Genomic DNA, 19,069 nt, shown 5'->3' with positions numbered 1-19,069 from the left:
CGGTGTTTTCGTACTATTTCTTCTGGGTCGGGGTACTGCCGTTCATGGTGATTGATTCAAGTGAAGGTAGGTGATTTTTGATTCACATATGTATTTTCTCGCTCTCGACAGCCTGCAATAGACTAAACGGATCCAATCAAGCAGCATCATCAAACTGTTCATCACAGCCATTCAATTCAAATACAGCGAAATGGCGTGCTAAACTCTTGATTCCTGTTGTATGGTGTGTTCTGTTGCACAACAATACTTGTCGTTCAATTTTCTGTATGCACATATCAGTGTGAATGAAGTCATTTAAGCTTGGTTTACTCTCGTAGATAGTTGGATTTACTCGTTGTTTCCCGAGAGGAAGTTAGCCTTTATGGTGCCAGCTGTTTTCGGAGTGCTATTCATCGGAGGCCTGTCCGTTTTTACACTCTATCACTTGAGAGGTCAGCTTAGGGCCAGTCGCGATTGAGGAGCGTAAACGGTAAGTACGAACTAGTGATAAGGTGATTTGAAGTGTTTGCTTTGTGATCAGTTGTAGTTCAAGGTCACGAAAATAACATTATTATTTCGTTACTAGTTGTTAGGTGGTTCATGGCCAGAGCTGGAATCCCGCGGGTGTTCAAGATTTGGCGATACGTACGTATCGAGTGTGTTTCAGTTGCTGTAATACAGCTTCATTCATCCCATTTGAAAAACAGATTAACTTATTAATCGTGATCATTTTAAGCGATGTTTTAACTTCGTTGGCCTGAATGTGGCGATGATGCTAGAAAAGTATCGAAATCATTTCTGAAACTAACATACGGCATACGAGATAGAGAGCGTTCAAACGTTGCTTTCTGTTGATTACATTATGCAGCATCAGTATGTGCCTGTGTCTTTCAACCTGTTGAAAATGGTTGAACTCCACAAGATACAGAAGTCTGTATTTTGAAGATAATCTTATTCCTAAATTATTCCTTATTCGGCGATATTTTTAATTTCTGCCGCAATATTTATGTAATTTGTGCATTGAAAACGATTTTCTGTACAAAAAGTTTTTCTTCATTAAAATCAAAAATAATAAGTTATGAAAAAATAAGTTCAAAAGTTTTACTAAAAGTTGATGTTCTACAATTTAGATCAACATTAAAGTGTACATTGTGTCCAATATCAGAAATTTTAGCATGTTTGTTAAGCTTTCAATTAAACATAAGTTTTCAAACCCTGAACATGTACTTATGTTGTTATTGAAGTTTTTAGCATTTATTTTTAAATTTTTTTGATGAGAATTTTGAGTCTTTCTTTTTAACAACTTTGTCTCAGACTTCATTTTGTTGGTTGGCGTGAATTTGCTAGGGTAGATTACCTTTTCGTGGTTCTACCACTGCTTCCATATCAAAATCTGGCTCTCTTGTTGCATTTTGCTGGTTTGGTATTATGACAGTTGATATTAACTCTACATAAAAGTTAACCTAACTGATGATGAGAACTTGTAACAAATCAGTAAGTTACAAAACAATAGATTCATTTATAATCTTGCTATGTAATAATGTATCTCTGTTGTTACCAATATTATTTGAAATTATCGGGGATCTTATGCCCTTTTGAGTTAAATTAATGAAATTGAAGCAACATTTTAGCTGGTTCTTATGCAGGGTGTCTACTCATGTTACTTAATAAAATTTCATGAGATTTCCAGGTTTTTTTTTTCCAGAACTTTTCAGATTATGTCCATGCTAGAAGCTAGAAAGTAGTTTTATAATTTTTCTGTGTCCAGGATATCGAAATTTTGTGTGATTATTTCTTTGAAATGCTCCTCACAATTTACTTGGAACTCTCTTTTCAATTTTCTAAAAGGTATCACCGGAATATCTTTGAAATTCCTTAGAAATTTCCAGTTAGAACTATCCTCGGAATTTCCTTGGAATTACCTTAAAATTTTCCTTTCTCTCTTTCCAACTCTTTCCAAAAGAGTTTTTTGAAATACTCCTAAGTATTATTTTCCTTTAAAATGTAAACCTCACATTAAATTTATTGCATGGTTAGTCGTTCTATGGACCCTATTTTTGATTGGAATTTTATTTGTTAATCATTTTCAAGATAATTTGAATTTCAAATTAAAATGCATAATGTGTTAAAAGAATAGTTCAGAAAAGTTAGGACACTTTTATTCGATAAAATCTCAAAATGTAAGGGTGTTTTATTATGTTCACTGAATGCTTAGAATTTATACTAGGATGAAAAGAAATAACTGAAAATGATACATTGTAATTTTTTTTCAAAGAGTACAAACAATACCCCCTTAGCTTAATCGGCAAAGGCACAGCTATGAATTTAGTCCATGCTGGAGACGACTGGGTTCAATTCCCGTTCGGATTGGTAAATTTCTCGAATTCCTTGGGCATAGGATGGTACGGGCTAATTTGTAAGCCGGCCAAAAGCTAATATGCTACACACTATGAAAAAGACATGTAAATTTCAGTGCTCTGAGACCGACACATGCAAGCGGCCTTTTTGACATAAGATCAATTGAAAAGGATGGGAAAATCGATTCAATCAAACGCACTTTTCGTTGAGTTGCACATGTTTAAGTTTCAGGACACTCAATTTTACATGCCATGTTTGTTTACGTTACATGAGCAATCAAAGCTGAATTACGTCTCGTGTAAAAATAATAATTTCTAAGTGTGTAGCTGAATTACGTCTCGTGTAAAAATAATAATTTCTATGTGTGTATAAGTAATAAGATTGAAATGGGATGTAGTAGAAAAACAAGCAAGTAATAGTGTAAGAGTAGTGTGTAAGTGTAGTAGTATTTTTAAGCAATGAAAACAGTTTTTTATTCGTCACGGATTAGTATTTGAAGCCGGGAATTTCTTTTGAGACATTTCAAGCTTAGCAGCTAATTGCATGCTCTCAAGTTAGTGATCTAAATGCACTTCCACAGTTATTAATTTTATATATTAACTAACTAATTATGTTGAGGCAAATATTACTGTGATTTAAAAGTATACTAGAATAAAAGTGTACTACACCGTTTGGAGTTCAGCATGATAGTGACGTTTCAAATTTTATTTCGCATTCTTTGCACCTATCGAACGGTGACAGGTCACCCAATCGAACTGATCAGACTCGAGTCCGCTTCGTTGTTTTCCGTTAAACGTATTTTGCACGCATGGTAATCGCGAATACTACAATCTCAACTTCTTTCGATCGCACGGTTAATACCATAATTAATTGAGAGCTTGCGATGCCAATACCAATGCATGAATTTGTATATTGTGTGGCAAGCTCAATGATGATACTCTATGCCCAGGGAAGTCGAGAAAATTTCCAACCCGAAAGATACCCTCGACTGGACCGGGAATCGAACCCGCCGCCTTCGGCTTGGTAATACCGTGTCTTTACTGACTAGGCTATGCGGCCTCCCTATTGTTTATCAGCGAGATTTTTAGCTCGTTGGCTGCAATATCAATTGTTTTTGTCACTCAAAAGACTTATATTCATTTATGAGAGGGGGCGCCTTTGGAGAAGAACATCACAATTTACACTTAACAAAGAACACGGATGTATCACAAAGGATCAAGTATGATTATGACCCGATAAAAAAAACATCTTTGATTTATGACCTACACGAAGAATAGGAAATCATATGAAATGAAATGTAGTTAAAGGCAACGAAGATATGGCTTCTGTCAAGATGCAACTTCCAGAAATGTACAAAGTACAGCTTATTTGTTGCAGGAACAAAGATTTCATCATATAGTAGTCATACCACTGACGAACCGACGTGACAACTCATACAAGCTACTTTTAAATTCGTGCCCAAGACGCCATATTTAAAATACGTTAAACACTACCGACATCTACTCATCCGATCGTGTCATACCATGAACAAGGATACGAAGCCACGTATAATTTATATTGCATTGGTTTGCGTCTCACTTCGTTTGACAGATCTGATCGCCCGTTTGAAAGATCGAATCGCTCGTTCGACAATTCGAATTGTGGAAAAACGAATGCTACTGTGGCATGTCGGTTCGTCCGTGGTCATACCTTCAAGAATGTTGCGAATAGCCTTGAGCAATTAAGCATGCTTTACGTTCAAGCACCTTTCCCTCAGCATTTCTCTTCACGTTGTTTATCCATTTACTGATGAAGGGTTTGCGACCCATAAGTTTACACAGCTCTCACAGCAGCGTGAGATTTGAGTTCATAGACCATCGCCGCATACCACTCCTCTCGTTAATTTCCAGCCATGGCTTAAGTCAGAATTCTACAGGATCCGTGGTTTTTCGTGGCAAGCATAATCAATTTGCACATTCACCCTGGGCTTTGGTAAAACCTTGACGTAGTTTAATTAGGCTAATAGGTTCCAGGGCTGATCTGGATCTTTACCACATTGGAAAGGTGTTGATGCTTACCAAAAGTGCATTTGAACCCGCTTAAAAAAGCATATTAACAGATTAATCATCACCGTACATTGTTCATTGTTCTGTACTAAAATAAACGATTAAGCACAGCATTTGAAATTTAAGTATGAATGCTGGATTTAGTCACAGTAGTCACAATAGAAATCAGCTGCTTCTTTTTAATACATCCTTTATTAAATTGGATTTATTTCTGTGAGTATGCACGTTTGGAAAGTATTACCACAAAGATTCTGCACTCGGTCTACAGCTTGTGAGCGGGAAGCGTTGTTTTTTTTTATCTATTTACAGAGTAAATTCTTAGAAATTCGAAGCAAATGACTAACCAAGCATTAAGCACATGACCTTCAAGAAAACCAACAACACAAAGTCTGGAAGTGGCAATGTTTCATTCAAAACGTCAAGTATTTCAAGAATATCGGGTGAGACCAATCTAATTGTATTTAATCTTATTTTTGTGTAGTAGGTTATTCAATTGAACCGCTCCGGGTTATAATGATGCTGTATAATGTTTTAAGCATTTTTCCTTAATTTGGGATATGAGGGTTTAAAATTTATGGATTTTTTTCTTTTTGGTGTTCGGCGTTTAGAAACTAGGCGAGCACGCTACGAGAAGTATCGTCAATTTTAAGTAACTCAAATTTTATTCAAAGCAGAGCAAAACTCTCAGTAATGAATTGATGTATAATTGAATAACTTATGCAAATTTCAAATTATTTCCAGCTCACTTATTCTATATCATTTTGTAACATCGTGGCCAACTATATATAAAAAAAACATTCAACCACCTACCTCAATCTAATCATTATCCCTTCCCACGGCAATTCCCAAGCAACAATTTTTGTTTTATTGAAGTTCTATAGCAGTTGATACAACCAAATTATAAAACCTTCACTGACGACCACATTGCTTTAACAACCTCCTGAGAACCGCTATACAGCCATGTCATGGCCAATTGGCCCAGTTTTAATGCATTCATTATAACTTGATATGCGAACTACCTTAGGAGCAAAGGTTTTATGTTAGTTTTATCACACTCTACACGTGGTTGTCAAAAATGCAAACATAAAACCTCCTAAGTTTTAACAACCTTTTGATTACTACCATAAAACTATATTACAACCGCATAAACCGCTCCTGAAGAAGTTGATAAAACATGATACGCAAAACATTTTGACAACCTTGAAGGTTTTAAGTTGGGGTTTTTGGATGATAGTTAATATTGAGAAATATTTTATTGTGGTTTTATTCTTTCGATGTTTGATGTGAAATCATGATCCTTGTCAGTTGGTAATAATGGCTGATATTATTGTACATTGAAAATAAGACGACTTTATTATAATTTTAAACCAATCTGTATATGCTTCACAGCATGCCGTGCAATATTTATGGTGATTATTATACCAAATAGGAGCATACATTTAGTGCGCCATATGAATACTAAAATATAGGGATATTCTAGGGGCATCCCACTCTAAACTTTTGCTCTAATACTCGATAAGTATTTTTAAATCTCTCTTAAGTATTTTTAAGTATTTTTAAGTATTTATAAATACTTTTTCTCTTGGTGTGATTTTGATCATAGTAAGTCTTGATTATAACGTCGGTTGCTAGTGCAATTATTTTTCATATCGATGTCAAATGTTATGATTTCGAAGTGTATTGTGCAAAATGTTTAACGAAGAGTTCGTCACCTGTACGGTAAGTAAAATATATATTCACTTTACATTGCTATGATACTATGTTGATTAGTAAATTTGTAATTTTGTATAATGTAATTGGCTACTCATGTTCCTCATTTATTTATTATGTTATTTGCAGGCACCATTTTGAGATGCAGTTGAACGAGACGTTGGTCAGGTTCCTGCTAAGGTGCAGAAGGTGTTGGACATCCTGGCATATTCAGGTAGCCTGACCATAGATTTTACCGCCTAGATGAAATATCTATCAAGCAAACAAGCGATCGTCAACAAAACAGTTTATTAGAAGATATAAGTATGGGAGATTGGATTTTCTTTGAAGGATCAATTATTTGTCACGTAAATGGATTCTCGTTTAAGACAGGTAAAAGGAAGATTTGTTATAGCATGTACTGCAAATAATATAAAAAAATAATAATACTACGTTCGGACATTAGCTGCTATTACGTAATATAGCCTAACTTGATATCAAAAGTCATACATATGATTTCCAGTAAAAATTTCACGTCTTGTTATGATATCAGCTATAGTCTGAACGTAGTAGGAGTTCAAACTAAAATTAAAACTATATTTTCAGGTAGAACAAAGATGTGTTCGATTCAACGGATTCCAGTAAAGTGCCAAAAAACTATAAAAAAAACGAGGAGTGTTAGTCAAAGGAAGCATCTTTAAAATTATGGACGGTGGAGGACTGTTGAACGCCCACGAGAGCATTATTGAAATCGATTTTGAGAAATACACATCGTATATCCAACCACCGGATGCTACACGATCTTTAAGTGCTGAAACTATAAAATTTTTAAACGAATTTTTGAATATTTTTGTGTTTTTATTAAATGCACATAAACCTATTATTACAGTTAATATTTATAAATCAATGTGTCACTAATAAGAAATAAACAATTAGTTCATATCCATAATAAAAAAATACCTGAACGATAACTCAAATCATACAACTATTCGACGAATAGTTGATGATACGTCGTTATGAAATATAATCATACAATTTTAATGATGGAATGCACAAATATTGTACCTTGCATGATAATTTCGCATAACCATCGAAGCACGATGAGGATAACATATAAGCACGCAGAGCATTTTATATGGTGACGCTTATGAGAAATCCACATTTATCTGCGTATATATCGTGTATGCGGGGCTCTATGTTCATTTATATTAGAATAGCATAATGTGATTTTTAATAAGGAGCACATAATATTAAATTTTAAAATACGCTTTATTTTCTCCAGAAAACGGGATGTGGGATATAGGTGACCACTTTCAGGATAAAATAATTTTTTTCTCGTATTTCAGGATAAAATAATTTTTTTCTCGTATTTCATTCTCATAAGCGAAAGACTTACTTTTACATACTAATCGTCTTTTTCGCTGAAATTGGAAATCTTTTCTTTTAAATGATTTATTCATTGATACGTTACCGCTCGCAATGCACACAAACCAGCCTAACACATAAAATTCCTGACAACATTGAATAAACAAACTGCAGAAATTCACCTAGCAACCAGGTAAGCATACTAGTACTAGGTATTTCTTAAGTATTTTTAAGTATTTATAGGTATCTAAGATATCAGTCAGATATTTATAAGTACACCGCGAGAAATATAAAGTTTAGAGTGGGATGCCCCTAGGGGATATTTTTAATTTGTCTGCATTAGCACCATGCATTAAAGTGTCATTCAAAGATTATCTATTTAGTACAAAACTGTTACTACTGTTGAGCAATAACCAGTCACATATTATTTAATTATACATAGATGTATGAAAGTGTTTTATTGCCTATCAATTAAAGCGTAATTATTCATACTGTGTGAAATTTGTTCATACGGCGACATTTTTTTTCGTTATAACTTGCTACTCCTTAAAAATACCTCAATATAACATATTCTCCTAGATTGGAATTCTATAGCATAACATAAACCTAATGGTTGTATCTTAGCATTTCGTAGTCCAAATTGAGAGCGTTAAGTTATATTTAAGCTATATAACTAGCTTGCTGGTTTTATTCGGTACAGCGAATCAAAACAAAACAAAAACCATGACCACCTGTCAAAAAGTCAACATTCCAAGCGATCCTCCTATTTTCGCTTGTAATCAAGATGTAAGAAATGCTTATTGGATCCACTAAAAGCTTTTTCAATACAAGGTTTAAAGCCGTGATGTCAATACTGGCCATCTCCAAACGGATTTAGTGAAACTGTCGGCGTTGCTGGTTCGTGGATCTTTCGGAAGTGTATCGGAAAGCCACTTGTTCAATATTTTTAAGAGCTCCTTCACCGCACTGTGCCTTATGTAGGGATCGTATAACTTTAGTTCCTCCAGGAGTTTCATATTGTCGATCGTCTCATCTTCATCGTGTTCAGAAGCACTGAAGGGGTTTTCATTTCATATATCTGAATAGATTTGTTTTTTATAATGACAAAAAATTTCAGAGTATTTTTTGTTGTAGCAGTATATTTCTTATCTGTGAATCTTAGGCCTCTGATAAAGATGATAGTTGTAATGAAGCTTTAATGAAGGTCTAAGACTGCTTCAAGTTTTATATCGGTCATAAAAAGTGTACCATAAAACATAATTGTATATTTTGTTTTGGTTTTATTCTTCAGTTATAAGTAGTGATGCAGAACCACCTTACAGCTACCGTTAAAACTATGAAGTCTGAGTTTTAATTTAGTAGTCATAAAACAGTTTTATAGACGACTTGACGGCCTGATTTTATGACAAGCACACAAAACCGTAATACAACCACAGGCTGGAAGGGATGCTATGATAAAACAATGATAAAATAAGAATAAATCTTCCAAGCATTTAGATTGTTACTTGGGATGCTAATGCTAATGCTAATGCTAATGCTAATGCTAATGCTAATGCTAATGCTAATGCTAATGCTAATGCTAATGCTAATGCTAATGCTAATGCTAATGCTAATGCTAATGCTAATGCTAATGCTAATGCTAATGCTAATGCTAATGCTAATGCTAATGCTAATGCTAATGCTAATGCTAATGCTAATGCTAATGCTAATGCTAATGCTAATGCTAATGCTAATGCTAATGCTAATGCTAATGCTAATGCTAATGCTAATGCTAATGCTAATGCTAATGCTAATGCTAATGCTAATGCTAATGCTAATGCTAATGCTAATGCTAATGCTAATGCTAATGCTAATGCTAATGCTAATGCTAATGCTAATGCTAATGCTAATGCTAATGCTAATGCTAATGCTAATGCTAATGCTAATGCTAATGCTAATGCTAATGCTAATGCTAATGCTAATGCTAATGCTAATGCTAATGCTAATGCTAATGCTAATGCTAATGCTAATGCTAATGCTAATGCTAATGCTAATGCTAATGCTAATGCTAATGCTAATGCTAATGCTAATGCTAATGCTAATGCTAATGCTAATGCTAATGCTAATGCTAATGCTAATGCTAATGCTAATGCTAATGCTAATGCTAATGCTAATGCTAATGCTAATGCTAATGCTAATGCTAATGCTAATGCTAATGCTAATGCTAATGCTAATGCTAATGCTAATGCTAATGCTAATGCTAATGCTAATGCTAATGCTAATGCTAATGCTAATGCTAATGCTAATGCTAATGCTAATGCTAATGCTAATGCTAATGCTAATGCTAATGCTAATGCTAATGCTAATGCTAATGCTAATGCTAATGCTAATGCTAATGCTAATGCTAATGCTAATGCTAATGCTAATGCTAATGCTAATGCTAATGCTAATGCTAATGCTAATGCTAATGCTAATGCTAATGCTAATGCTAATGCTAATCCCAAGCAACAATTTTTGTTTTATTTAAGTTTTATAGCAGTTGATATAACCAAATTATAAAACCTTCACTGACGACCACATTGCTTTAACAATCTCCTGAGAACCGCAATACAGCCATGTCATGGCCAATTGGCCCAGTTTTAATGCAGTCATTAAAACTTGATATGCGAACTACTTTAGGAGCATAGGATTTATGTCAGTTTTATCACACTCTAGACGTGATTGTTAAAAATGAAAACATAAAACCTCCTCCAGGTCAGAAAGTTTTAACAGCCTTCTAATGACTACCATAAAACTATATTACAACCGCATAAATCGCTCCTGAAGAAGTTGTTAAAACATGATACGCAAAACATTTTGACAACTTTGAAGGTTTTAAGTTGGGGTTTTTGGATGATAGTTAATATTGAGAAATATTTTATTGTGGTTTTATTCTTTCGATGTTTGATGTGGAATCATGATCCTTGTCAGTTGGTAATAATACCTGATATTATTGTATATTGAAAATAAAACAACTTTATTACAATTTTAAACCAATCTGTATATGCTTCACAGCATGCCATGCAATATTTGTGGTGATTATTATACCAAATAGGAGCATACATTCAGTGCGCCATATGAATACTAAAAAAATAGGGATATTTTTAATTTGTCTGCTTTTGCACCATGCATTAAAGAGTCATTAAAAGATTATTTTTAAAAGATCTATTTAGTACAAAACTGTTACTACTGTTGAGCAATAACCAGTCATTTATTATTTAATTATACATAGATGTGTGAAAGTGTTTTATCGCCTATCCATTAAAGCGTAATTATTCATACTGTGTTAAATTTGTTCATACGGCGACATCCTTTTCGTTATAACTTGCTTCTCCTTAAAAATACCTTAATATAACATATTCTTCTAGATTGTATAGCATAACATAAACCTAATGGTTGTATCTTAGCATTTCGTAGTCCGAATTGAGAACGTTAAGTTATATCTAAGCTCTATAATAGCTTGCTGGTTTTATTCGGTACAGCGAATCAAAACAAAACAAAAACCATGGCAACCTGTCAAAAAGTCAACATTCCAAGCGATCCTTCTATTTTCTCTTGTAATCAAGATGTAAGAAATGCTTATTGGATCTTTTAAAAGCTTTTACAATACAAGGTGTGAAGCCGTGATGCAAATACTGGCCATCTCCAACCGGATTTAGTGAAACTGTCTGCGTTGTTTTAAGAAGGGTTCGTGGATCTGTCGGAAGTGTATCGGAAAGCCGCTTATTCAATATTTTTATAAGCTCATTCACCACACTGTGCCTTATGTTGAATGAGGGAGCCCATAACTGTAGATACTCCAGGAGTTTCATAATGGCGATTGTCTCATTTGCATCGTGTTTAAAAACACTGAAGGGGTTTTCATTTCACGTATCTCAATAGATTTGTTTTTTTTTATATTGGTAATAATTTTCAGAGTATTTTTTGTTATTGTTGTAGTATATTTCTTATCTGTAAATCTTAGGCCTCTGATAAAGATGATGGTTGTAATGAGGTTTTGATGAAGGTCTAAGACTGCTTCAAATTTTATATCGGTCATAAAAAGTATGCCATAAAACATAATTGTATGTTTTGTTTTGGTTTTATTCTGCAGTTATAAGCAGTGATATAGAGCCACCTTACAGCTACCATTAAAACTATGAAGTCTGAGTTTTAATTTAGTAGTCATAAAACAGTTTTATATTCGACTTGACGGCCTGATTTTATGACAAGCACACAAAACCGTAATACAACCACAGGCTGCAAGGGATGCTATGATAAAACAATGATAAAATAAGAATAAATCTTCCAAGCATTTAGATTGTTACTTGGGTTATGTAGCCTGCATGCTGCGAGTCAGCCATTACCTTTCCTTTACTGTCGGCCTTGGATTGACTTACACTCTTACTGCCCTACCCTGCGCTGCAAAATGAGAATGAAAATGAAAGCATAATCAATTTGCACATCCTCCGTTAAACGCCTTTGTTCCCTCAGTAAATCCCTCGGTTTGGAATCCTCGCTGGAATCTTCTTCTGAGCCTTCGACTTTTGGTTTACATTCAGGAACAGCTCCGGCTTCAAGAAACACGATGACCATCTCGTACTCGAATTAGCCTTTGGAACATTTTTATTTTCAGCATGATCCCTCATTTTGATATCGGCGTGACTCTTTCAGTCATCATTGTGAGCTTCGATAAACTTCACATCCCTGCTCAAGGTAATCCTGTTCGTAGACGTCTCCAGGAAGTGGCTTGCTATCCTGCCTTCAGACAAACACTATCAGCTTTGCTGTCACTTACGCGATACAACCATAGAGGTAACTCTAAGACTAGTAGGTCCCGAAGAAACGTGCTCAACTTTTTGACTCAGCTCTGGTACTATCTTCGGTCTCAAGCTAATCAATTCACCCCTCGAAAATAGGAAAATCCAATAACCCCTCATTTTATCTGTCAAACTTTCATAGCGAATCAAAACAAACATAGTGTAGTACTAGAATTTTGACTAGAACGAGGTACGTTAATCGATTTGCTTGGGACCAATAGGCTAGTCAAGTAGGGAGCCAATTTAAAATCGTTAGTTTCGAATTGATTGTTGATATAACAGTGCAATCGAACCAGCAAAAAAGCGACATCAGATGCCAAGAGACTGGGTAGTCTTTATCTAGGTCTGGCGAAGACACATCGTAGTCAGAGACTTTGATAGAGACACGCAAAGAAAATTTTCGTCAAAACAGCAGCACGGTTTTTGATGGATCTTTTGGCATTGTCACTGGCAACCATGTTTCTTCGAGTGGCTTGAAATGACTTTCAAGCCGCAATGCTGTTGAGAAAATTTGAAAGTTCGACCGGAACTGATTAAAAATGAAGTGTGCCACAGCATTTTGCAAAAATAAAGCGGAGACGAGAGATGACGCTCGCTCCATGACAGTATAATTTTTGTCATATTTTACAGTTTTGCTTGCAGCGCAATCATTTTTATCACCTTAAAACCATAGAGGTAACTCTAAGACCAGAAGGTCCCGAAGAAACGTGCTCAACTTTTTAACTTAGCTCTGGTACTATCTTTGGTCCCAAGCTAATCGATGCACCACTCGAAACATAGGAAAAACCACGAAACCCTAATTTTATCTGTCAAAGAATATAAAATATTTCGTGAAAATAATTTAAATCTTTTTTCATCATTGAGAATAATACCAACAATCAATACGAAACTAACGATTTTAAATTGGCTCACCACTTTAGTAGCCTATTGGTCCCAAGCAAACGATTAACGTACCCTATTCTAGTCGAAATTCTAGTACTACGCAATGTTTGTTTTGATTCGCTATGAAAGTTTGACAGATAAAATGAGGGGTTATTGGTTTTTCCTATGTTTCGAGGGGTAAATCGATTAGCTTGGGACCGAAGAGAGTACCAGAGCTGAGCCAAAAAGTTGAGCACGTTATTTCGGGACCTTCTAGTCTTAGAGTTACCTCTATGATAATACTCCTTTTTAGTGAATTTAGCGAGCAATAATGTTTATTTACTTTGCTCGTTTGGTTCAGCGTTCGACGGTTCGTTTGGTTCTTTTTGCTTCCGTCTATGCGCGTCTCTATTCAACGTATCTGATCGTAGTCATCCCTTGGTTGCCACCCCTCAGTGTCAAGTTGGTAAACAAAGCAAATCCGTTCATAAGCTGTGCATGACTCTCTTGTAACGACAGTACCTAGTTGTTCATTTTTTCGTTTCATACCTTTGATAATAAGTTCCATTTTATTTGCCATGATATTCAATAGCAATATATTATTATATTAATATATTAATTCATTTCGTATCGCAGAAGTTGAAAAATAAGAAACAGACGATTCAATAGCAAATCTATGATGTTGTAAGATTTTCCCAGTTGATTTGTTTTGATTAAATAATTGATAACGGCTTAATAATAATAAAACGCAGATAATACGTATTTGTCTCATAATCACAAAGTTATTCCTACCCATTCCTTTCTTGAGCTGCGTTCGGGCGCGGCCGGCGCTGGTATTGCCTAGTTTGAAATCACCAGTTTTTATACATTGAGGATGATTTCTAATCCCAAGCATTGTCTATTGGTTCTCTGTGTAGTTACAGCTGATCTGGCAATAACAGAGTAGCAACCGTGGGTGGTCAATCATACTCATGCTGATAATCACGAAGTTATTTTCGAAAAAAAAAAGAATTATATTTCTCTCAGATTTCAATACTATCTGTTTACGTCATAAAATAACAGTAAACACTGGTTCGATTTTGACAGTTCAAATTGGTTCGAAAATCATTAAGCTGGGTTTACACTAGGCAAGTCAAATGATCAACTCAGTTGAATTCAATTGGCTTGAAAAGTTGAGCCTGGTTCAACTTTTTTCAATTCAAGTGAGTTGATCAAGTCAGTTGAATGGCATGGTTTACACGTTCAATTCGCGTTCAAGTCAGTTGAATTCAACTGACTTGATCAATTGACTTGCCCTGTCTAAATCCAGCCTAACGGAACTTTTTTTCCTTGATTTGTTTTCCGTCGATATTGTTTTCCGTGCTAAGCACACGGCAAATGAGAACGACCCAAATTTGAGTTTAGTTCACCCAAAATCGCCAAAAGTACAGGAACTCAGCGATGAGTAAAATTTTTCTCATGGTTTCCTGTGGAAAACCTAAAAAATCTGCCGGAAAATGAGAAAATTGACGAAAATTTTATTCAATCTCGAAGTAGTACCAATCTTTACTTTTCTCAAATTCGAGAATTTTTCCCTGAAAAATCCTGGAAAAACCTGGGAAAACATGAGGCAAATTTACTCATCGCTGAGTTCCTGCGTTTTCCAAATTTGGGTCGTTCTCATTCGCCGTGGACCAATGCTACCGACGCCAGGGAGGCAGCTCCCACACTCATGAATCGGGGACCAACGGCTTTACTTCCCTTGCGAAGGAAGGCGTGATCAGAGATGTTATGCCTCAGAACATTCCGACGGCGCCAACTGGGATTGAACCCAGGCCTGCTAGGGTGAAAGGAAATCACGCAACTCTATACTTTCAGCTCCTCATCTATCGTATAAAATGACCACTTTAAGTATGTTATTTGAAACTTAGCATTTTCAACTACACACTTATAGCGAATTCGTTTATTATTCAGTTCCAACCTGGATCGGGTATCAAGATTGGGTCTGCTTGTTTGCTGACAAACGTCAGTTTGCTCGTTTGTTTTTAAAACCTAGCTCAGGTTGAGGTTCGCACTGACAAAAAGTTCGGTTTCGCACTGGGTTGGAACTGGTTCCAACCCCGATAATAAACAAATTCGCTATTAGAAATACCTAATCTTACATGTGACGGAATCCATCTTTGGCATAAAGTATGAGACGTAAACAAACATATCATGTAAAATTAAGTGCTCCGAGACTGAAAACTTCGTAAGTACGTATGATTGAGCTGAATTTTGCGTCTATTATGACTCAATTTTATGACAAAATTGACGCTCGTATATGTCAGTCTCAGATAACCTAAATTTACATTAATTTTTCTAAGTGTGCATGTAAAATCGTTAACTTCACGCAGAAGTAATACAAACATAAATAAAGTATTAATTTTATTTATTTCGGGCCTAAATTTTTATCATTTTATCACAGTATTGTTCAAAATCATCACTTAATTAAATGACCGGATAAACTAACCGTCCGGAATTTGGCCTCCTACCGTAACGTGTTTTGTTTTATAACCCTTCATATTTGTATTTTTTCCACCCTAAAGCTAGGTTTAGACTAGGCAGGTCAAATGATCAACTCAGTTGAATGCAATTGGATTGAAAAGTTGAGCCTGGTTCAACTTTCTTCAATTCAAGTGTGTTGATCGAGTCAGTTGAATGGCATGTTTTACACGTGCAATTCGCGTTCAAGTCAGTTGAATTCAACTGGCTTAATCAATTGACTTGCCCTGTCTAAACCCAGCTTAACGCGATCACAAATGCTCGAAAACAACATCCCATGATCTAATCAGTCGCCTTCAACTATCTCGCAGGCACACTTCGAAGCTCGATGCACGATGGAAACGTGGCTGGTTATCGGCGTATCAGGCGTTACCAACGGAGGCAAGACGACGTTGGCCAAATCCCTCGAGCACTACTTCACCGATCATGTGAACAAGATCATCTTCAAGGAGAACATCACCATGAATAAGGTAGCGCTACTGAGCCAGGATGACTACTTTCTTCCCGTGGACAGCCCCAAGCACAAGGTCATCGAAAAGCTGGGTCATATCAATTGGGAGATTCTGTCCTCGATCGATACGGACAAAATGTGTCATGACATTATGAAAATCCTGGGTCACAAGTTCATTCTGTACAACTGCCATCAACTGAGCAAAAGCGAAGGTGAGAACAACATTGCCGAGCAGGTTGATCCGGTAACCGACGAGGATAATATCTTTGCCGATCACTTTCTGAGCAACTATCTGAACAAGTACGACGACGGGTCGGCTGAGATCAACCAAAGAACTACCAATCTCATCAAAAAGTCCAAAAATGATTCATTCCAAAACATGAATATCAAGCTGAACGTGCTGATTATAGAGGGTTTCCTGATATTCAATCATCCGTTTACATTGGATTTGTGTAACGTCAAATTCCATATACACCTGCCGTATGAAAAGTGTTACGCGAGGAGGATTGAGCGAGTATATGACCCTCCCGACGTGGTGGGGTACTTTGAGATGTGCGTATGGCCAATGTATGAGAAACATTTCAAGGAATTCAAGGATCGTCCGGATATGTTCATGCTGAACGGAGAGGTGCCTAAGGAGAACATTTTGAACTATGTCCTGAACTGTATCAAAGATTTGCTGTGAGCAGAAAAGGAGAAGGGGGAAAAGTAGCGAATGATCAATGGGTAGCGTGCAGACGCGGAAAACGGTTCCTTCTAAATATAGTATACATTTTCTCTATTCAATGTAAACCAACATTATGAGATATTCTACCTGCGAGTAGTATTTTGAAGCCGTAATTTTTTATACAAATTTTAATCAATTAAACAGGAATTACGATAACACTCTTGGTGCATTTGTTTCATTTCAAGCCCACAAGACAGGTTAACTATGCTCAAATTAAACCGAAAATAATTGTGAAGGTGTATTTTAATGCTGTTGTTGCTGATGACGCTAAACAACATATTGTTGTACCGTGCGGGACCGAAATCCGTGTACCACCGAAATTCGTACACCCTGTTGAATTTGTATGTATCATAACAATGTAAATATTACACATGAATACAGATTCATGTTCATTCATGCATTAGCTTGATTACGCCAACAATTAAGCAGTAGGTCATGAAAATAAAATTAGAAAAATAAAAACCTAATCACGTGTAGGGCTTCCCGAACAAAGTCTGAGATCAAATTGAAATCTAAACTTGTTGTTGTGATTTCGCTGATAATCACCCCTATTCTGTATTTCGTTTCGAACGAAATTCTCATACAAAAAAATATTTTTTTGTATGAGAATTTCGTTCGAAACGAAATACAGAATAGGGGTGAATGATTGCACAGGTAGCAGTCGTTTTGGTCGTTTTAACGGTTAAAATATCAAAATTGAGAGCAAAAAAATCTTCCTATGACATCACAATGAAAACTATTTTTGCTATCAGTGAGAGCAAACTGAAAACTCAATTTGAAATATTTTTTTCCTGTTGAATAAGAAATGCTCTTCCCGGAAGCTACACCTAAGATGGCAACCCCATCACGGCGGATAGGAGACCTTAGGCCAACCACCTACTGTCTCTGAAACCTTTACAATTGTTACAGAAACCAACAGAGAAAGACATCGAACTGATTTAACGGCAATGACTTTTAGCGCAAAACAACGGACACGAATTGGATCATGGAATGTATTGACGTTAGCCCAGTAGGGTAAACTGGCACAACTCGCCAACGAGGCGCGACGCATGAAGCTAGAAATCCTGGGACTGAGTGAGGTTCGTTGGCCAAACTTTGGAGAACACAAACTGCCGTCGGGACAGGTACTACTATACTCTGGTATTCGAGGTGAAAACGCTCCCCGCCATCGTGGAGTTGGTCTCCTACTTAGCGTCCAGGCAAGTGCTGCGCTCATCAAGTGGGAGCCTGTTAATGAGAGGATAATCGTTGCCAGATTTAGAACACGGGTTCGTAACCTTAGAATAATCCAATGTTATGCGCCAACCGATGATGCCGAGCTACAGGACAAGGAGAATTTTTACAGTCAACTGAATGCCGTCGTGGATAAGGTTCCAAAGGGTGACATCAAGATCTACACTGGCGACTTCAATGCGAAGATCGGCTCCGACAACACGGACTATGAGCGTGTCATGGAACGCCATGGTCTCGGCGAAATGAGCGAGAACGGTGAGCTGTTTGCAGAATTTTGTGGCAATAACGACATGGTGATCGGGGGCTCGCTCTTCCCCCATCGGCCAGTGCACAAAGTCACGTGGGTTTCCCGTGATGGACATACCGAGAATCAGATCGACCACATCTGCATCAGCCGAATATGGAGACGGAGCCTTCTTGATGTCCGGAATAAACGCAGCGCCGACATCGCGTCTGACCATCACCTTCTAATCGGTGAACCCGAGGATGCCAGTGAAGGACACGACTGGACAATTGCTTACCGACCCCACTGACCAGCTGAAACGCTGGTTTGAGCACTTCGAACAACTTCTTCAAGTTTCAACGGCCAACCAGCCATCAACATCTCGGCATGATCCGCCTAGGGTGCGGCGCATCACTCGCGTCAATTCCGAGGCCCCATCATTGCAGGAGATTGAAGCAGCTATCCGAAGCTTGAAATCCAACAAGGCTCCAGGGGTCAATCGCATATCAGCAGAGATGCTCAAAGCTGACCCCATGCTATCCGCACAAATGTTGCATCAACTATTCTGTAATATCTGGGACACAGCGACTTTTCCGGCCGACTGGATGCAGGGCATCTTAGAAGGTCCCAAAGAAGGGGGATCTGACTGTGTGCGACAATTGGCGAGGCATCATGTTACTGTGTATTGTTCTCAAAATTCTGTGCAAAGTTATCCTGAATCGGATACTGGAGAAGATCGACGTGACTCTCCGACGGCAGCAGGCAGGATTCCGTGCCGGAAGATCTTGTGTGGACCATATT

At 36.8% G+C, this 19,069-nt stretch overlaps 1 protein-coding gene across 1 annotated transcript; it reads left to right on the top strand.

The window, feature by feature from the left end:
* Positions 1 to 263: 263 nt before the first annotated feature.
* LOC135710954 (nicotinamide riboside kinase 1-like) lies at positions 264 to 16,970 on the top strand. The gene is made up of 2 exons (XM_065233681.1): positions 264 to 469; positions 15,946 to 16,970. The coding sequence occupies exon 2, from the start codon at positions 15,970 to 15,972 to the stop codon at positions 16,768 to 16,770; it is 801 nt and encodes a 266-aa protein (XP_065089753.1). The 5' UTR covers positions 264 to 469; positions 15,946 to 15,969; the 3' UTR covers positions 16,771 to 16,970.
* The last annotated feature ends 2,099 nt before the right edge of the window (positions 16,971 to 19,069 follow it).

The sequence above is a fragment of the Ochlerotatus camptorhynchus genome, unplaced genomic scaffold (assembly GCF_037179485.1).
Source record: "Ochlerotatus camptorhynchus isolate MF236.1 unplaced genomic scaffold, CSIRO-AGI_Acam_v1.1 ptg000408l, whole genome shotgun sequence".
NCBI classification, from domain to species: Eukaryota; Metazoa; Arthropoda; class Insecta; order Diptera; family Culicidae; genus Ochlerotatus; species Ochlerotatus camptorhynchus.
The sequence above is the reverse complement of the archived record's forward strand: the minus strand, read 5'-3'. Positions and strand labels throughout refer to the sequence as shown.